At 43.4% G+C, this 20,674-nt stretch overlaps 1 protein-coding gene across 12 annotated transcripts in view; it reads right to left on the reverse strand.

Annotated features, from left to right (window-relative positions):
* The window catches only part of LOC118096848 (disintegrin and metalloproteinase domain-containing protein 2), a 74,783-nt gene that overhangs the window by 36,001 nt on the left and 18,108 nt on the right, over positions 1-20,674 (reverse strand). For 10 of the 12 annotated variants that reach the window (XM_035139127.2, XM_060268474.1, XM_060268473.1 and 7 more), the window contains 2 exons: positions 7,305-7,485; positions 977-1,072 (listed from right to left, as the gene is read on the reverse strand). In XM_035139127.2, coding sequence (XP_034995018.1) covers positions 977-1,072; positions 7,305-7,485 — 277 coding nt within the window. The remainder of the gene's footprint in view (positions 1-976; positions 1,073-7,304; positions 7,486-20,674) is intronic. The other 2 variants (XM_060268478.1, XM_060268475.1) reach the window with 2 other exon arrangements.

Below are 20,674 nucleotides of genomic sequence, written 5' to 3' on the forward strand. Positions count from 1 at the left end.
CCGGCCTCCCATGTGCCTGAGGGCTCCATTTCACAAGGTATCCACAGCAAGTGCAAATGCTGGCTGCAATCACTTGCTCATTCTCCTCCCCAAACTTGGTGGTGGGGCTGGAGGGGGGAAAGGGACATTCTGGAATCAAATCAGAATCCAGAAAGGCTTCTGTAATTCCAAGAATGTCCCAGGAAAATAAATCAGAGTTTAAACTAACGGCATTTCCCAGTTTGGATGTAAAAACCCACTGCGGTTCATTTAAAACAGGAAGCAGTTGCTGCTTATCTCCTCCCCAGGAGAAGTGAGCACTGCGCAGTCAGATGATTGAGCCCAGGGCTGGAGGAGGCACATTCACTTTAACATTATGGCTTATTGTTATGTCTGGACTGGGTGATATGAATGCTGTATACTTTTTGATCACCAGTGATCCTCCCCTGCCACCTCAATAGCCAGGATAACTTGGCTATTGAGTGCTCTGAATGACAGAAACCAGGCTGTGGAGGCAATGGCATATTTAGCCCATTGCTGGCACACACACAGAGAGGTCAGACGGCATCGTTTCCCATTCTCCCCTTCATGCAACACTGCTCTTGTTAGAATCCTAGGATTCTATGCAGGAAATTTCAACACGTGGTCCACCATCCAATTTGAAACCATAGCAGACCCTGCTTGGTTTCACAAATGTGCCAGCAGTTTTATAGTTGCTGTGGTGAAATCTTGTAACATATGTAATTCACATAGTTACATAAACTTTGCTGTCTTTATTTGCTGTCCATTCATTCCAATGCAAAAGAAACAAAACACAAACAGTGGGGAGGAGGTGTAAACAGTTTTGCAAACTGAAAGCAACAGTAACAGTGAACATTGGACTGATTTCCATTATGGACAAGGGACAAACAAGTGAGCATGGGTGATTTGCACCCGTTTCTTTCAAAATTCTCTGGCATCTCTAAGAGGGCATGAGAATCACTTGAGGCTAGCTTACCCTGCAATACCTTGACCAGCAACAATCACCATGGGCACAGGCTTTCCCTCTTCTCAACAGACAATTTGGCTCGCAGCATGGATTGCTTTCACATTCCTGGAAGGGGGGAAATGGGACAGCAGGAGTCAGGAACCTATAGACACATTGCAGTCCATGTTGAAAGGGCCAGGTGATCAGCTCCATTACTTGAGGGGGAAGGCCCCACCTCACCCCACTATGCAAACTCCAACTCACACAAAGGAAGCATCCCAGTTGGTGGTGACCTATAACAGGGCCTTATTGGTGGTGGCTCCCCATTTGTGTAACATACTCCCTTAATGGGGTGTCACTCTCCTTCATCATCAGCTTTTAGGAGAAATTTTAAAAGATTCCTGTTTCAATTTGGGCATTTGATGGCTGAAAGACCTGTCCCTGGCAACCCTGTATGATTTATGGCAATCTGATTAAGTGGTACAAAAACAGCTGAAATAAATATAAATAACACTGAGTCCCCAGGCCTTCCTTCTGGCTTGCATAACATCTGAAAAGGGAGGAAGAAGAGAAAGACACACAGCACACAGGGGGGACTGTGCAGACCACACACACAGCCTTCCCTGGGGTGAGATTTCAAGATCCATCCAGGGAGGGAACGTTCCTTTTGCTAGGCACCCAGGAAGACACAAATCAATGGGTGCCACAAACACTGGGAGGCAGCAGCAGCTTCCAGAGACTTCCAATCCCAGGAAAGGGACAGAGGAGGCAGCTTGAACCCCACCGGAGAGTTTGGAGTTCCAAGGCAAAGTTTGGATAGACTTTATTATTATTTAGAAATCGCCTTTTACATACATGTCTTGAGGCGATAACAGACATATAAAAAGAGCTAAAATAGTTTTTAACAGTACAAAAAACAGTCATACATAGGTTTTAAAGCAATACAAACTGAACAGTCCAGTATACCTGAAGGAGCGTCTCCACCTCCAGCGCCAAGGGCCTTCTAGTGGTTCCCTGGCTGCGAGAAGTGAGGTTATAGGGAACCTTCTCGGTAGTGGCACCCACCCTGTGGAACGCCCTCCCACCAGAGGTCAAAGAGAAAAACAACTACCAGACTTTTATAAGACATCTGAAGGCAGCCCTGTTTAGCATAGCTGCCAAGTTTTCCCTTTTCTCACGAGGAAGCCTATTCAGCATAATGGAAAATCCCTTAAAAAAAGGGATAACTTGGCAGCTATGCTGTTTAGGGAAGCTTTTAATGTTTAATAATTATTTTAATATTCTCATGGAAGCTGCCCATAGTGGTTGGGGAAACCCAGCCAGATGGGTGGGGTATAAATAATATATTATTATCATCATTATTGTTATTCGAAACAAAAAAAAAAGAAAAATCCTTCCAGTAGCACCTTAGAGACCAACTAAGTTTGTCACTGGTATGAGCTTTTGTGTGCATGCACACTTCTTCAGATGCACTGAAACAGAAGTCACCAGACCCTTATATATAGTGAGAGGGTGGGGAGGGGTTTTACTCAGAAGGTTGGTGGGAATGGGTATTTGACTGATAGGTGTGGAAACTCATTGATGACTGTTAATGACTGCAATTTGTCTTACAGGAAAAAGCAAGGGGTGAGATGGCTAAATATACCTTTATAGTGTATAATGAGATAAGAATCCAATGTCTTTGTTCAGGCCAGGTCTCTCCATGGTTCAAAGTTTGGTAATGAGTTGCAGTTCAGCAACTTCTCTTTCCAGTCTATTTCTGAAATTCTTTTGTAATAAGACAGCTACTTTGAGATCTTGTATAGAATGTCCTGAGAGATTGAAGTGCTCTCCTACTGAATTATTATTATTAACACCTAAGGCAGAGACCTTTTCAGCCAGCAAGGCTATTAATTGCGAAAAAATGGAAGGAGGCTGAAGCCCCTACTTTGATAGAATGGCAAAATAAATTACAGGAATTGGCAGAAATGGCCTTACTAACTAATAACCTGAAGGGCAAATCACAAAAAAACTTCTCGGAAAATTGGTCAAAATATAAACTATATATTCAAAAATATACTAAAGGTGCACTGGATTTGGTAATAATTGATTGGAAAAAAAAGAAGGGGAAGGAAAAAAGTAATTGTATACATAAGGTTTTGATGCATGAAGAAAAATGGACGTATTAGATGTGTATAATAGAGAAATATACTAGGTTTAGTACGTTCGCATGAGTTTAACAAATACATCAGGGATTGGCAGGAAGGTGAATACGAAAGGAAAAGGAAAGAAACACACACCAACCCTTTGTTTTTGTCTTCTTTTCCAATATTTTTAATGTTAATGACTTTTTTTGAATTCTTTCTCCAGGCTCTAGAGTTGACATATGTAATGTACAATATGAATAAAGGATCAAGGGTCACAGGGGGGAGGGAGAGAAGACGTCAAGGAAAAGGGTAGGAAAGAAAGGGTGGAGAGGGGTGGGAGCAGGGAGGGTGGGAGGGGGGAAGGGGGTTTTTATATACAGAGATATAGGAAACGGTTATGACTTGTAAGATTCGAAGTATTTGAGGTGTTTTTGTTTTATGTAAAGTTTTAAATTGATCAATAAACTTGTTTTTTAAAATGAAAAAAAAGGAAAAGTGTGTTCTAGGCAGATAAGTGTTGTGATTCAGCTCCAGTTTCCACTAGTGTTAGGAAGGCCAAGTTGTTTTGTGCAAACTGCCTCTCCCTCTCACCAGCATTCCCCTGTGACCTACCATGGGCGTAGGCAGGGGGGGGCAGGAGGGGGCAGCTGCCCCCCCTAGAAGCAAAAAAATTAATGTATTTTACAGACCATAACCAGCACTTTTCCCCTCCAAAAACTGAAGTGGAAAAGGCTTTGCTTTAGCAAGAGCAGCTAAGTCTCCGCTTGCTGGGGGGGGGGGGACACAGCAGTAACAAAAACACATCAAATAAATAAAGCAAAGTGGCTACCAGTAGTTAAGCAGTTAAGACAATGGAGCATATATCCCCAGGCAAGATTTGATAGCTGACCATTTCACCCTATTGTTCTTAAGTGGGACTTGTTAATGAGCATTCAGGAGCATTAAGAGTTCTATTGGCGATTTAATGAGGGTGCAGACTCAGAGGATTCAATTTGACTAAGGTGGCTCTGCAAGGCTAAAAGGAAGTGAATAAGAAAGGGGGGGGCTGTAGCTTTGACAGACACAGTGATGTTTATAAAAAGCATTGGTGTTCCAGTCTGCCCCTCCTCCTGCATCTGTATACTGTAAATCAGGGGTGGCCACCTCCCAAGAGACTCTGATCTACTCAGAGTTTAAAACTGGGGGTGATCAATTTTTTTGAGGGAGGAGGAAAATTTTGGGTGAGCTTTTTTTAGGGGTGCCAGTGACCTACCAGTGATCTACCACAGACATCCAGTGATCTACTGGTAGATCACAATCTACCTGTTGGACGTGCCTGCTGTAAATCAAGCAGAGAGAACGCTGCTTACAAGGCTCCCGTACATGCAGAGTTCCAGCATCACTGCGTCACCCAGAGGCACCCACAAATATGAGTTATCCCTCTCTCTATTTCTTCCTTCCTTCCCTCCCTCTTCCATCCTTAATAAAATACGGGGGGGGCAGATAAGCCCCACATAGAAAGCCCATCAAAATGGGGGGATGACTCTTTCAAATACGGTATTTACCAGTAATTGGGGGGGGGGGCACCTAGGCCTCTAGGAGTTGGATGCTATGCCTAGGAGTAGGACAATTCAAGAAAGCAGAATGATGCATATGCTATGGTAATATATCAATAGAATCATAGAATTGTAGTCGGAAGGGACCACAAGGGTCATCTAGTCCAACCCCCTGCAATGCAGGATTTTTTTCCTAAGGTGGGGCTTGAACCATGGTTGAAATATTATGCTGATATGCAGCAACGCCTCGGAGCCGTCGTGGCTACGGCCGTGTCTTGCCTCACCCTCGCCCGCCCTGCCACCCCCTCTCGCCTGCCCGACCCTCCCGTCCTCTCCAGCCAAGCAGGGTAGCCGCCAACGCTACCAGCCCCAGAAGCACAAGGTGGCCGCTGCTGCCACCGCCACGATGTCATCAGGCCCGTTGGCCCTTTAGCCCCGCCCACTTTGTGGCCCCTCCCCTTCTGTGCCTTGGCCCCACCCCTGAACGACCATGGCTTGCCCCCCCCCTAGTTTTGATCCTGGCTACACCCCTGTGACCTACATGGTCTTTTGCTGTACATGGTCTTTTGCTGCCCTTTCTTAGCATCTGATATATGTTCTCCCTGGGTGGGGTTTATCTATCGACTGTGTTGCACTGCAATTGGGTGCTGAATTGCACAGCATCCTACGTTGCGGCTGTCAATGTGTCAGTGTGGGACCAGATTTCCCCCCCTTCTCCCACTGAAGGGGAACTGTGTCTGCATGGGTGTAGTGGGGGGGGGCTATGCCCATGTGGGTCTGGTCAGTGTCTGGGTGGGAAACAGCCTAGGAACTGTCTAGATTTTCATGATGAAAGAAAGGCAGGGTATAAATAAACTGAGTGACAAGTTAGGTAAAGGTAAAGGGACCCCTGACCATTAGGTCCAGTCGCGGACGACTCTGGGGTTGTGGCGCTCATCTTGCTTTATTGGCCGAGGGAGCCGGGATACAGCATGGGGCCAGCATGACTAAGCCGCTTCTGGCGAACCAGAGCAGCGCACAGAAACACTGTTTACCTTCCTGCTGGAGCGGTACCTATTTATCTACTTGCACTTTGACGTGATTTCGAAATAATACTATTAGAACTTTAAAAAAAATCATTTAAAACTCTTAAAAGCAATAAGTAAATATCAAAACTAATGACTTCTAGGCTGCTAAGGACAGATCATAGAATCATAGAGTTGGAAGAAACCACAAGGGCCATCCAGTCCAACCCCCTGCCAAGCAGGAAACACGATCAAAGCATTCTTGACATATGCCTGTCAAGCCTCTGCTTAAAGACCTCCAAAGAAGGAGACTCCACCACACTCCTTGGCAGCAAATTTCACTGCCAAACAGCTCTTACTGTCAGGAAGTTCTTCCTAATGTTTAGGTGGAATCTTCTTTCTTGAAGTTTGAATCCATTGCTCCGTGTCAGCTTCTCTGGAGCAGCAGAAAACAACCTTTCTCCCTCCTCCATATGACATCCTTTTATAGATTTGAACATGGCTATCATATCACCCCTTAACCTTCTCTTCTCCAGGCTAAACATACCCAGCTCCCTAAGCCATTACTCATAAGGCATCGTTTCCAGGCCTTTGACCATTTTGGTTGCCCTCTTCTGGACACATTCCAGCTTGTCAGTGTCCTTCTTGAACTATGGAGCCCAGAACTGGACACAGTATTCCAGGTGAGGACCAGAGCAGAATACAGTAGCACTATTACTTCCCTTCATCTAGATCAGGGGTCCCCAGACTTACCTTCTTGAACTATGGAGCCCAGAACTGGACACAGTATTCCAGGTGAGGACCAGAGCAGAATACAGTAGCACTATTACTTCCCTTCATCTAGATCAGGGGTCCCCAGACTTACCGGCGTTTGGGCCGGTTCCCACCGTGCCGATCGCGCGGCGGGCCGGAGGACGGGGGAGCGTGCGCCTGTGCGGGCCGGCGGGCGGGGGAGTGCGCGCCGGCGCGCTTCCAGGGTGGAAAAAGTGCCGAAAATCTGTTGTGCGCATGCGTATGGGCCTCCCCCAACCCGGAAGTGCACCAGAAATGACCTCTTCTGGGTCGGGAGAGGCCCATACGCATGCGCACAACGGATTTTCGCCGCTTTTTTCCCGACCCGGAAGAGCGCTGCCACGCTGCGCGCCGTAAGAGCGGGCGGCGGGCGTCGTCGCGGGCCGGATTGGCAGGCCAATTGGGCCGCATCCGGCCCCCGGGCCGTAGTCTGGGGACCCCTGATCTAGATGCTATACTCCTATTGATGGAGCCCAGAATTGCACTGGCTTTTTTAGCTGCTGCATCACACTGTTGACTCATGTCAAGTTTGTGGTCTACCAAGACTCCTAGATCCTTTTCACATGTACTGCTCTCAAGCCAGGTGTCACCCATCCTGTATTGGTGCCTTTCATTTTTTTTGCCCAGTGTAGTACCTTACATTTCTCCTTGTTAAAATTCATCTTGTTTGCTTTGGCCCAAAAGATATTTCAGCGATCAAATATCTGGGTGAACAGGAGGAATGTTTTAAAATTTCTACTAAAAGTTAATAATGTGGGAGATTGAGGCCCTCACTAAAACTGCATTCCACAAACAGGGGGCCACCACTGAGAAGGCACAGATGTGGCTTATTTAAGTCGCCATTAGCTCTCCTTTATTTCTTCTTCTTTCTGGCTTCTCTGCCCCTTACTTTCTAACAAACCTTTGCTGTGCCACAGTCACACTGCTCCCCGTCTTCCACCACTTTGTTTCCGCAGTAGGGGGCTCTGTACATGAGATCCATGCGTGGCTTGTTCAAGAGGCACTGTGATGCTCCAGACTCCAGAAAATTCCGGAAATCTTTTATACTGCAGCTGCTGAAGGACTTGATGCCGCTGGCCTGCCTGTGGGCAAGAGGCAGTAGAGAAAAAGCTTCCATAGCACAGAAAACCATGCCAAAGGTGGTATGATGTTGTGGGGAAGCCAGACTAAAGACACCCTTGAGCGGGTCCAATACATTTTGGCACCTGAGGTGAACCACAAATTGGTGCTCCGCTCCCCGCCAGGGAAGAAAGTGAGAGTGAAGATTTGCATCAGGAATAAGTGTGAATAAATATCTACATCACGACCTGTTGCTCCTGGGGATCCCGCCACCTGAGGCAGTTGCCTCACCTTGCCTCATGGGTGCCTTGAGGGTAGGGGTGCAGGAATGTCCCACCAAATGCCATGCACTCCTCACTCCCATCAGCTTCAACCAGCACCCTTAGAGGCCTAGTACTCTCCGAGGTGACAAACCTGTGGCTCAGCTACACTACTTTAGTCCACAGCAGGGATGCCACATGATGAAATCCCCACCCCACCCCAACTTCTGGGGGAACCACAGAGGGTGACGGAGTGAAGAGCCTTAACCTCCAGGAAAGGCTTTATCATCAAGAGGGGTTGGGGGGAGAGAACAAGGGCGCTGTGCACCGCAAAAGAAGCTCAAAAGGAAATTTGAGTGCAGAAGTTTCCAGCAGCGCCAGAAGCAAACCCTCCTGCCTGCCCCCTCCAAGCCGAAAGGTGTGTGAGGGGATGGGATCGAGATGTGACATTAAGAAAAACACCGTCAACCCCCTGATGAGAAGCCTCAAACTCCGGCCTGGATGCGGTAACCTTTTCCATTTAATTTAAAGCCAGTATTGCATAAAACAATTTTAATTGGACTTAATTGGAAAGCGGAATAATTGGGTGCTGCAAAGGAGAAAATTTAAGGAGGTCCACCCCTTCCCGGTGTAAGCTGCCCTGCATGGGGACAATTTACAAGTGGTGGTAACATTAAAAGGAACTTTATAATTGGTAAAGATCCAGCTAACTTTTGCAGTAAAGACTGGATAAAGTAGAGGAGGACTGAAAAGAGTGGAAGAATTATAGCTATGGTGTGCAAGGACAGAAGAGAATCCCACCTCCTGGTAAAGAGGACATTTTAATCTTGGCTCTGATTTCTACGGGAGCCCTTGCCGAACAAAAGTATTAAAAAGAGAGCGAGAGAGAGACATTGTCCTTACCTATCCCTCTATTATAAGTGGAGTGAAATGAATGGTGACTTTTATTAGAATAGCCGACAGAAAATTACTTTTAAAACAATGGATATAAGGTTGAAACTGTGTGGCGAAGCTATGGTCTCTATGTGTCAGTGTAAAACATTGTTTCCTTTTTCCTGCGGAACCCTGATGGAGAATTGGCAAAAAGTGGATTAGACTCAATTGGGAGTTGAAATACTATTTTCCCTTTTGTTTTGTTTCTGGTAATACGTTGCCCTGTTTGATGGAGATACCTCCACTTACCCCATTTCCCAGTGATTGGGGTGATTAGATTAGGCCTAGAAGAACTAAAGATAATATTTTGTATATTTCCTGTTTGATAGATTGGATTACTTTTACCGTTTTTTAATTTTCCTTATATTTACCGGTTTTGTTCAACTGAATCTCTCTCCCCCCCCCTTCTACCCCCCTTGTGGATTACAATTAACATCCAGGACTTTGGTCGGGAAAACAAAAATGTTTTGAGAACAGGCTTCCTTATCTACAGGCTGAGAAGACAGACTGAGAAGTTAAAAAAGCAGTCTGAGCCAAAGGCTGACATTGATGAGGGGGAAGGGGAAGGAGAGAAAGAATAGGGGAGCCACCTGGAGATCCAGTTGAATTTCCTCCTCCATACCTAGCTATCTCATTCATTAGATATAGGGAGGGGAGATAGGAGGTGAAGTATTGAGGTTGGAAAAAACAACACAGGACAATAATGATAAAGGAAATAGGAATAAAAAATAAATATGGCAGCAAATAAACCACCGTCTGCGGCAGGAAGTTCAACAACTACACCAACTCAAGGAAGAAGAGGATCTGCTCAGGATACAGATCAGAAGACGGGAATTGCAGATTTAATTTTAGATCTGAAGAAGGACATTAGGGAACTGAGACAAAATTGGAGAAAATGGATGGAAAGATGGAGGGCATATCTGGACATATAAAAGAACTGTCAACAAAAACAACAGTTTTGGAAAAATCAGTACAGGACTTAAAGAAAAAAACACAAGAGTCTTGAGGGTATGTCTAAAAAAACTAAAGAAGAAAACAAAGAATTAAGGAAGGAACAAGATCAAATTAGACAGGTAACACATGATTTAAAAACAATTCAGATAGCCTCTTTGGTCTCCATAGCAATTCTGGAGATGAAACAGAAGGAATTGATTTTGAGATTGAAGGGCATTCCAGAAGATAAGGACGAGAGTATTAGGATTAAAGTAATAACTTCTCTAGTTGAATGGATGGAGATGGAGAAGGAAGAGATGGAACAGGGAATAGACAATATATTTAGGGTCAAATCTAGTTACACAAAGGGGGGGGAATGGCCAGGAGACTATTTGATCATGTTTAACCCAATAACATTAAAAGATGGAATCTTACAGTTGAATTATGAAAAAGATCTACAAATAGATAACCCTTAAATAATAATTTTGAAAGAAATCCCAGCGAGAATTCTGAAGAACCAATTATAAATTTATGATGGAGGCGTTAAACAACAACAAGATCCCCTATAGATGGGGATTTCCTGAAGGTATCACATTCAAATATAAAGGGGGAAAGCACAGATGCAGAGACCCGGCAGAAGCAGTTAAGTTTTGGAGAAGATATCAAAAAGAATGAGGAGGGAAGAGACCTGAACCAGGGGAAGAATTGAAGGAGTGGTTGGAGGCTGTGGTGGATAAAATAAAGATGAAAATAATGCACAAGAAGATTGAATTTGTATTTAATTTTTTATGATAAATTTAAAAATTACAGGAAGATGGAGATGAAAATTTTAATGTGGAATGTAAATGGACTAAATGATAAAAAGAAAAAAATAGAATATGTGTTAAAGAAACAAAATTTGGATATAATATGTTTGCAAGAGACTCATGTGGCGAGAAAACATAAGAGAGTTTTAATTAACCTAAGATTGGGCATGGACTTTATTTCATCAGATAAGAAAAAGAAAAGAGGGGTAGTACTACATTGCAAATACCAAATTGGAGCTGAAATAGTTAATTAAGGATGAAAAAGGAAGAGTGATAGTTGTTCAGGTGATGTCCCAGGGAGAAAAAAATGGTGATTGTGGGAATCTATGCACCAAAGGAGAGAAAACTAGAACTAGAAGGGAAAATGTTTGAGTTTATGGACTAGAAAATTATTTTGCTGGGAAATTTGAATGGGGTGGTGTGAGGGACAGGTGGTCTCACCAGATATGGACAGAATAAAAAAGAAAATTAATTCTAAGGAAGGGAAACTACCGAAGGGAAACGGCTCCCGACCCAGCAGGACCCGGCAAGGGCAGCAGCGCGCGCTTTGTTGAGCTCCAACCCGACGCCGGGACGGCAAGAGCCGCAGGGTGCACCGCTTGGAGCCCCGACCCAGCGACGGGACCCAGCAGCGTGCCCTGCTGAAGCGCCAACAAAGCGCCCAGCAGCGCAGCAGCCAGTTCCGGGCGCCAAGCTGCAGCAGGAAGAGGAGGTAATTTTAAAAAAATAAGACACCCCCAGTAAAATTAATATAAGGCGGTGTCTTAAAATGTGAGAAACACTGTAACTTCAACTAAGCCTCACTAAGCTCACAGTAGGATCCATCTCAATTCTTGTCATCAGAAGCATTTCCCCCTTTCCTCGGCCTTTTGATTGCAAGAAAGGTGGACGTGAAAGGTTTCGGAAGAGGGAGCGGGGGGGGGAGGTCCTGCTTCAGCAGAGATAAAAACTCTCTCTAGCTCTCTGAACGCGACAGGCATGCCAAAACTAAAATAACAACAGGGGGACAGGGAGAGAGAGCGCTCAGTGCCAAACTGCACGGAGAGGGACAGCACAGCAACACAAATGGTGCGGTGTGGTGGTGGGGACACGACTGGAGCCAGCGGGATGGGAGAGCCGCTTCCCTCCTCAGCCAAACCTGCCTTGCAGAATAGAGCAGGCTTCTGGGCGAGCAAGCTGCTGGTACCCACCAAGCAGCCAACCACGCCCCTTTCTGCACACGTGCGCTCTCCGGAAGACAGGCGGCAACTGCTGCGCCCACAGCCGCCGCTTCCCCTTGCACTACCTGCGCTTCAGTGTGCGGGACCCGGGAGATGCTGCAGTGAGAAGAGGAGGAGGCGGTGGTTCCGGCTTCGCCTCTGCCTCCTTTCCTCCCTCACAAGGCTCCTTGGCAGCCCCAGCGCAAGGCAGAATCTCAGGCCCGGGAGCCGCCGGCCGGCACTCACTGAAAGGAAAGGACCCAGCACGCCGGCGACGCGGCTTGCGTGTCTGTCAGCTGCATGGCTGCTGCTCCCGTAGCTTGGATTCACACCGCCTCTGCCTCCGCCATTTTCCTGGGGCACTGCACATCCCTGGCAGCGGCACTGGGGGCTTCCCTCCGCCTTCGTGTCCTCCCTTCACAGCCCCCTGACAAGCTCACCCACCGCCTCAGCCGCTACCACCATGCTTCGGACCCGGCTCGGAGGTTTCGGAAGAGGGAGCAGGGGGAGGCCCCGCTTCAGCAGAGAGAAAAACTCTCTCTCGCTCTCCGAACGCGGCAGGTGTGCAAAAACTAAGCTAACTAAAATAACAACAGGGGGACGAAGAGCGTTCGGGGTAGCAACAGTGGCGGGGGTGGTGGTAGCGAGGCTGGCCACCCTCAGGAGCTCTATCCAGGGCCGTCTTAAGGGAGGCGCCGCGTCTAGCCTCAACTCTTCCTTGGTGCCCTCCCAAACTGTGCCTATCAGTAAGGCTTATTTTTGGGGTGTGGCTTATATTTCTCAAATGCTTGAAAATCCTGCTACGTCTTATTTTATGGCTACGTCTTAAAATAGGAGAAACACGGTAGTAAGGTTTAAGACTGCTACCAATTAGGGAATAAGCGAACACAGAATTATAATTGAATAAATGTAGATTGCTGTACCATACTTAATAATGATAATAATAATAATAATAATAATAATAATAATAATAATAATAATACATCCCCTTAAAATAAGCCATAGTGTGTTTTTTTAAGGAAAAATAAATATAAGACCGGTGCTGGAGGAGACTCTTGAGAGTCCCATGGACTGCTAGAAGATCAAACCTATCCATTCTTAAGGAAATCAGCCCTGAGCGCTCACTGGAAGGACAGATCGTGAAGCTGAGGCTCCAGTACTTTGGCCACCTCATGAGAAGAGAAGACTCCCTGGAAAAGACCCTGATGTTGGGAAAGATTGAGGGCACTAGGAGAAGGGGACGACAGAGGACGAGATGGTTGGACAGTGTTCTCAAAGCTACGAACATGAGTTTGATCAAACTGCGGGAGGCAGTGGAAGACAGGAGTGCCTGGCGTGCTATGGTCCATGAGGTCATGAAGAGTCGGACACAACTAAACGACTAAAATGTAGCCTTATTGCTGATAAGGGTCCTTTTAAGTTGCACCCAGGCAAGACAGAGATAGCCAATAATGACACCGGGGGGGGGGGGTTTGAATCCAGAGAAAGAATTTAATTCTTAAATTTAAGAGACTCCTGGTGGTCAAGCTCATGACAGGAGTAAAGAAGCACAGATTTCAAAGCTTCTTTATACACTTCTTTTGGGCTCCTTTCCCCTCCCTGTAAATGTGCGCATAGTACACGTCCTGTGCGTAAACCCTTAGCCTTCAGTTTATGCGTCAAGCTAGCACTTCCAGTAGCCTTGAGTGAGACTACGCAGCTGATAAGTCCTTCTGCGTTCCAGGCAGGGCCAGCTCATCTGGCCTTGATAGCTTAGCTGGGCATCCTGTTTTGTTTACGTTACCCTTCTGCACACAGAGAGAGGCAAAGAGAACAAGCATTTTAAGCAAGTCATCCCAGGGATATGGGGCTAAGCCACACAGTCAGAATTCATACAATGCAAGCAATGCAATGCAAACTATAGGATCCGATTTGGCTCAATAATACAATTAGCAAATCACTCCTCCACAAAACAACAACAAATATAAGACGGTGTCTTATTTTAAGAGAAACACGGGTATGTACAGTACTGGGCAAAAACAGGTTCCGGTCTGTTTTCTGTTCAGAATATGGCAGCACCACCTGAGTTGTCCTCATGAAGGCAACCGGTTTGGGGCTGCTCTGGGCTGTGGGGGAGAGTGTTTTGGGCTCAACAACCCCCCCCAAATCCCACAGAAGAGTGGGACGTCAAGGGGATCCAGCAGAGTGAGGTAACTTGCCGCAACCTCCCTGTGACCCACAGCTGTCTATGGCAGTGAACGGGGGGGGGGGGGAATCCCGCGACTTGAGTCCACTCAAAGCAACATCGCGCTTGGCAGCCAGTCTCAAGCTGCCACCAAAGAGAAACAGATCTTCCAAACAAGGTAACATTACAACAATAAATTATAAAAGAATATATGGGATGCAATTAACAATTTGGATGAAAACAGAAACTAAAAAGGAAGTCTCAAGCCGCCACCAAAGAGAAACAGATCTTCCAAACAAGGTAACATTACAACAATAAATTATAAAAGAATATCTGGGATGCAATTAACAATTTGGATTAAAACAGAAACTAAAAAGGAAGTCAGCTTCTGTTCTCTGAAGGTCGGGCTCTACAGTGGAGATTTGTGAATGAGAAGAGACACGGGGGAATGATCAATGGTCTTCAATGTCTGTATAATAATGCACAGAGCATGGGAAATAAACAAGATGAACTTGAGCTCTTGGTACAGCAAACTATATACAACATAATAGGCATCACTGAAACCTGGTGGGATGAGGGATACAATCTATTTCGGGGAAATAGACCAAACAGGAAAGGAGGAGGAGTAGTGTTATATGTCAGGGATGTGTATACCTGTGAAGAGATCCAGGATTTAAAACTTCAAAGCCAAATTGAGAGTATCTGGGTCAAAATTAAGGGAGAGAAAAATAACAGTGATCTCATTATGGGAGTTTACTATAGATCCCCAAGCCAAACTGAGTACACAGATGATGCCTTCCTGGAACTGATGGCCAAGCATTCAAATGGAAGTGAGATAGTAGTAATGGGGGATTTCAACTATCCTGATATTTGTTGGGTGTCAAACTCAGCCAAGAGCATAAGGTCGAACAGATTCCTCACTGGCCTTGCAGACAATTTCATTGTCCAGAAAGTGGGAGAAGCAACAAGCACAGAATGAACTCAGGCTTGCAAGAGAGGTTAAAAGCAACAAAAAGGACTTTTATAGGTATGTCCGTAGCAAAAGGAAGAACAAGGAAACAGTGGGGTTACTTAGAGGAGAAGATGGTGAAATGCGAACAGGGGACAGAGAAAGGGCAGAACTCCTCAATGCCTTCCTTGCCTCAGTCTTCTCCAAAAAAGAAAAGAATGCCCGACCTGAAGAATATGGAGCAGATGATTCAGCAGGGGAAACACAGCCCCGAACAAGTAAGGAGGTAGTACAAGAATACTTGGCTAGTTTAGATGTATTCAAGTCTCCAGGGCCAGATGAACTACATCCAAGAGTATTAAAAGAACTGGCAGAGGTGATTTCAGAACAACTGGCAATAATCTTTGAAAATTCCTGGAGAACAGGCGAAGTCCCAGCAGACTGGAGGAGGGCAAATGTTGTCCCTATTTTCAAAAAGGGGGAAAGGGAGGACCCAAACAATTACCGCCCAGTCAGCCTGACATCAATACCAGGAAAGATTCTAGAGCAGATCATTAAGCAATCGGTCTGTGAGCACCTAGAAAGGAATGCTGTGATCACTAAAAGTCAGCATGGGTTTCTGAAAAATAAGTCATGTCAGACTAATCTGATCTCATTTTTTTGGCAGAATTACAAGCCTGGTAGATGAAGGGAATGCTGTGGATATAGCCTATCTTGATTTCAGCAAGGCCTTTGACAAGGTGCCCCATGATATTTTTGTAAAGAAGGTGGTAAAATGCGGGCTAGATAATACTACCATTCAGCGGATTTGTAAGTGTGCTCATCAATGGCTCCTCTTCATTTTGGAGAGAAGTGACTAATGAAGTGCCACAGGGTTCTGTCTTGGGCCCAGTCGTATTGAACATCTTCATCAATGACTTGGATGATGGGCTTGAGGGCATGCTGAGCAAGTTTGCAGACGACACCAAATTGGGAGGGGTGGCTAATACCCCAGAGGACAGAATCACACTTCAGAATGACCTTAACAGATTAGACAACTGGGCCAAAGCAAACAAGATGAATTTTAACAAGGAGAAATGTAAAGTACTACACTTGGGCAAAAAAAATGAAAGGCACAAATACAGGATGGGAGATACCTGGCTCGAAATCAGTACATGTGAAAAGGATCTAGGAGTCTTGGTAGACCACAGACTTGACATGAGTCAACAGTGTGATGCAGCAGCTCAAAAAGCCAATGCAATTCTGGGCTGCATCAATAGGAGTTTAGCATCTAGATCAAGGGAAGTAATAGTACCACTGTATTATGCTCTGGTCAGACCTGACCTGGAGTACTGTGTCCAGTTCTGGGCACCACAGTTCAAGAAGGATACTGACAAGCTGGAACATGTCCAGAAGAGGGCAACCAAAATGGTCAAAGGCTTGGAAACAGTGCTTTATGAGAAACGGCTTAGGGAGCTGGGTATGTTTAGCCTGGAGAAGAGAAGGTTAAGGGGTGATATGATGGCCATGTTCAAATATATAAAAGGATGTCATATAGACGAGGGTGAAAGGTTGTTTTCTGCTGCTCCAGAGAAGCGGACACGGAGCAATGGATTCAAACTACAAGAAAGAAGCTTCCACCTAAACATTAGGAAGAACTTCCTGACAGTAAGAGCTGTTCGACAGTGGAATTTGCTGCCAAGAAGTGTGGTGGAGTCTCCTTCTTTGGAGGTCTTTAAGCAGAGGCTTGACAGCCATATGTCAATAATGCTTTGATGGTGTTTCCTGCTTGGCAGGGGGTTGGACTGGATGGTCCTTGTGGTCTCTTCCAACTCTATGATTCTATGATTCTAAGAGCATTCGTATAGAGCCCCCGGGAGGAATTTTAAGCCTTTCAAACCGCAACTTAGAGATACTTTAAAGATCTCCCTTCTGCTGGAACGTGATTGATTTAACTGAACTTGAATTACTGAACTTTTGAGAATGGGAAGTGCACAGCTTTATTAAGGATAGATTGAGCGTTTGAAAGTAAGAATCACCTTGGAATTCCACAATTGGAGCTGAAGCTAATCAGGAGAACACTCAGCCAAACTTGGGGGTAACCCAAGGGGGGCAGAGTGCCTGGAATAGCTGAAGTTTTTTTTTAAGGCGATAAACTTATTCCAAGGATCGTTAAGGACTTTTAATGGACTTCTAACCTCCAAAATTTAAGGCTTTTAACCCTCAAAACTACAAATCCAGAAACCCATAAATTTCTCCCACCACCTCTAACTTCGTGGACCCCCAAACCTCTCAGTTATTTTAACAAACGGAGAAGAGGAAAAAATTACTTCAAAGGAGTGCTCTAGTCAGACCCGGTTTTAAGCTCCTCTTTGCAGCAGCCCAGCCAGGACTGAATGAGAATTGAATGAGATTGCGACTTAGAACTTTATCACTTTATCACTCTATTTAGAAGTCTGATCTCATTGATTTAAGAATAATCTAGCGATGAGAAGAACTAAAATACCCAGATGTCATGATATGGAAACTGACTCAGAGTCCCTTGGTTTCAAACAGAGTAATCTAGATAATTACCTGCTACCTCAAAAACACATATCTCCTCCCAAAACCTTCCTCAGCTCTTTACATGGAAAAACAGTTGAAGAGATATACCTAGGAATAAATGAGAAGGACCAGGCTACTATTCCCATAATAGAGGCACAAATACTAATTGATAGAAAGGTGGAGCTGCTGGAGGAATGCTGCCTATTGACCGCTCAAACAGTTCAAAATCTTTTAAAGTGGAATTTTAATCAATTGGTGGAGACCAGGGTGCAGCATTTTTCTTTGGTCATATTTGTTGCTCATTTGGATTATAACGATATGTTGATTATTCTTGCTATTTTTCTTTTTGCTTCTAGTCAGCAAAAACCAAATTGGGATTACAATAAGCACCAAGATTGACTGGATTACAAATTTACAATTTTAAAAGTTGAGAATAACTTTTCAATACCAGAACTTAAAATTATTTTTAAAAAACTGGATGTATACAACCACAATGAGGAAGATCTCTCCACTAATATACTTTGTGTAATTAGTTCTTTTCTCTCTCTCCCTTTTCCCTTTCTGTATTGTTTATTATATGCACTAAGCTATTACTGTTTAGATTTGTTTTTAAAATTACTTTAAGTAGCATAAGTAATATAAGTAATAGTTACAGGTAGGTAGCCGTGTTGGTCTGAGTCGAAACAAAATTAAAAAATTCCTTCAGTAGCACCTTAAAGACCAACTAAGTTTTTATTTTGGTATGAGCTTTCGTGTGTATGCACACTTCTTCAGATATAAGTAATGTAAGTATTTAAGGTCTGACATAGTTGTATAGCTGGTGGGCTCAGCAGTTGAAATTTTCAGCCCCGAGCACTCCAGTGGGAAAGAGGTAACACTTGCAGCTAACATGGTTGAATAAGATCCCTACCAGAAAATGAAAAAGAACAAGGCCTGGCTGCGTATGTAAGTAAAATTTTAGCAGATTGGATGGGGGAGGGACAAACAGGGATGGATGAATTAATTCAGAATTGTTTCAGAATCCGGACTAAAGCATCCAGACAGAGAAATCAGCCTGGAGACCGTATAGTGACTTTTGTCACAAAGAGAGTGAAGGATGCAATCCATATATATATATATATATATATATATATATATATATATATATGAAGAAGGCCTCCAGGTTGAAGGTAAAATAGTGGACATATTCCGGGAAATCCCTTTTAAATTGAGAATTAGGAGATAAAAGTAAAGGCTTTTGACAACAGCTCTCAGGAAAGCAGATATAAAATGCAAATGGGAATTCCTGGAAGGAGTCTCCTTCACTTGCAGGAGAAAAATATAAAGGCTGACAATGGAGGGCCAAGCCCACTGAGCATCTTGAGGGAGCAGTTGGCAGAGAGAAAGATATTTTAAGCAAATTTGACAATGGCAAATCTTAAAATACTAAACTGGAATGTAAACGGGCTGAATGATAAAAGAAAAAGCAATAGGATTGAACATGTACTTCTTAAGCAAAATTTAGATGTAATCTATCTTCAGGAAACCCACATTGCAAAAAAGCATAAGAGAATTTTGATCAATAAAAAGCCTGGTATGGATTTCATTTCAGCAGACACAACTAAAAAGCGCAGAGTAGTTTTTTACATAAAACCTGCACTTGAACCCAAACTGATTCAAAAAGATTAAAAGGGAGAACTATAATAGTACAAATTAAAGTTCAATGAGAAAATATAATTTTGATAGTAATCTATGCACCAAACGAAAACAAATCAGAGTTTTACCAAAAATTAGAAACAGAACTGTTGGAATTTGCCAATGAGAAATTGATATTAATGGGAGATTTAAATGGAGTGCCGTCATTAGAAAAAGATAGAACCATCAGGAGAAAGATACTAAGGAAGGAAGGTTGCCAAAAATCTTTTTTGACATGACGAGAACATTAAACTTAGTAGATATTTGGAGAGTGAAACATATGTTTGATAAACAGTTCACGTTCTTCTCTCATGTTCATGAGAGTAGTGCAAGACTGGATGCAGTTTGGATTTCAAAAGAAATTGAAATAAAAGTTTAAAAAATAGAAATAAATCCCAGAACACTATCAGATCATAACTCTTTGATAATGAAAATTCAAAAGGAAAATAATTCCACTCTTAGATGGAGACTCAATGAAGATTTACTGGATGAAAAATTGTTTTTGGAAAAGGCAAAAAAAACACTGGGAGATTATTTCAAACTAAATCTTAACAAAGAAACCAAACTGCAAACAGTATGGGACACTAGTATAGCAGTCATGAGGGGACTGTTTATTCAACAGAATGTAATAAAAAGGAAATTAAGGGGAAAGAAAAAGAAGGAAATTTTAGATGAAATTTTAGGGGGGGGGGAGAACTGGCAAAAAAACCAAATAAAGAACCAATTAAACAGGCAATTAAGCTATTACAAACACAATATTCAATGAGTATTAATGAAGAAATAGGTTGGAAAATTAAAAGAATGAAAGAAACATATTTTGAACATGCCAACAAGCCAGGAAAGTTGTTAGCATGGCAAATAAGAAAAAACGAACATAAAAATTATGTAAATAAAATAAAATTAAATGGCAAATATACAGATAAATTGAAAGAAACAAAGGAAGCTTTTGTTAAATACTTCACAGACCTGTATAGAAAAGGATCAGAAAGGAAGGTGCAGATAGAGGAATATATAAAAAAGAGCAATTTACCGAAAGTAAATGAAGATAGATTTACACTGTTAAACACAGAAATAACATTACAATAATTACTAGATGCAATAAATCATGCAAAGGACCAGATGGACTTTCAGCAAAGTGTTATAAAATTTTTTAATGAATAACTTGTTATTCCCTTAAGGGGAATGAGATTTTAAAAACAGGAGAAATCCCAGGAACATGGAAAGATGCATATATAAAATTAATTACAAAACAGGACTCAGATGTAATGCTGGTCAAAAATTACAGACCTATTTCATTTTTGAATAATGATTACAAACTATTTGCATACATTTTGGCCAACAGAATGGTGAAGGTATTGGAAAAATACATCCATCCAGACCAAGCTGGTTTCCTTCCAGGCAGGCAAATGAAAGATAATATTAGAAATGTTATAAACATAATGGAGTACCTGGAAGTTTGAAATGAGAAACAAGCGGTATTAATGTTTATAGACGCTGAAAAAGCATTTGACAACTTGTCCTGGGATTTCATGATAAGAGTGCTGGAGGAAATGGAAATTGAAGAAAAGTTCATTAAGGGAATACAAGCCATATATTCAGAACAGAGTGCAAAATTAATCATTAACAAATCAGTGTAAAATACAGAAAGAAACTATACAAGATTGTCTGTCATCACCACATTTGTTCATCCTGGTCCTGGAAGTTTTAGCACAGAATATTAGAGCCGACAATGAAATTATAGGAATAAGAACAGGTAAAAATGAATTTTAAA

This window comes from Zootoca vivipara, chromosome 15 (assembly GCF_963506605.1).
Source record: "Zootoca vivipara chromosome 15, rZooViv1.1, whole genome shotgun sequence".
Taxonomy (NCBI): Eukaryota; Metazoa; Chordata; class Lepidosauria; order Squamata; family Lacertidae; genus Zootoca; species Zootoca vivipara.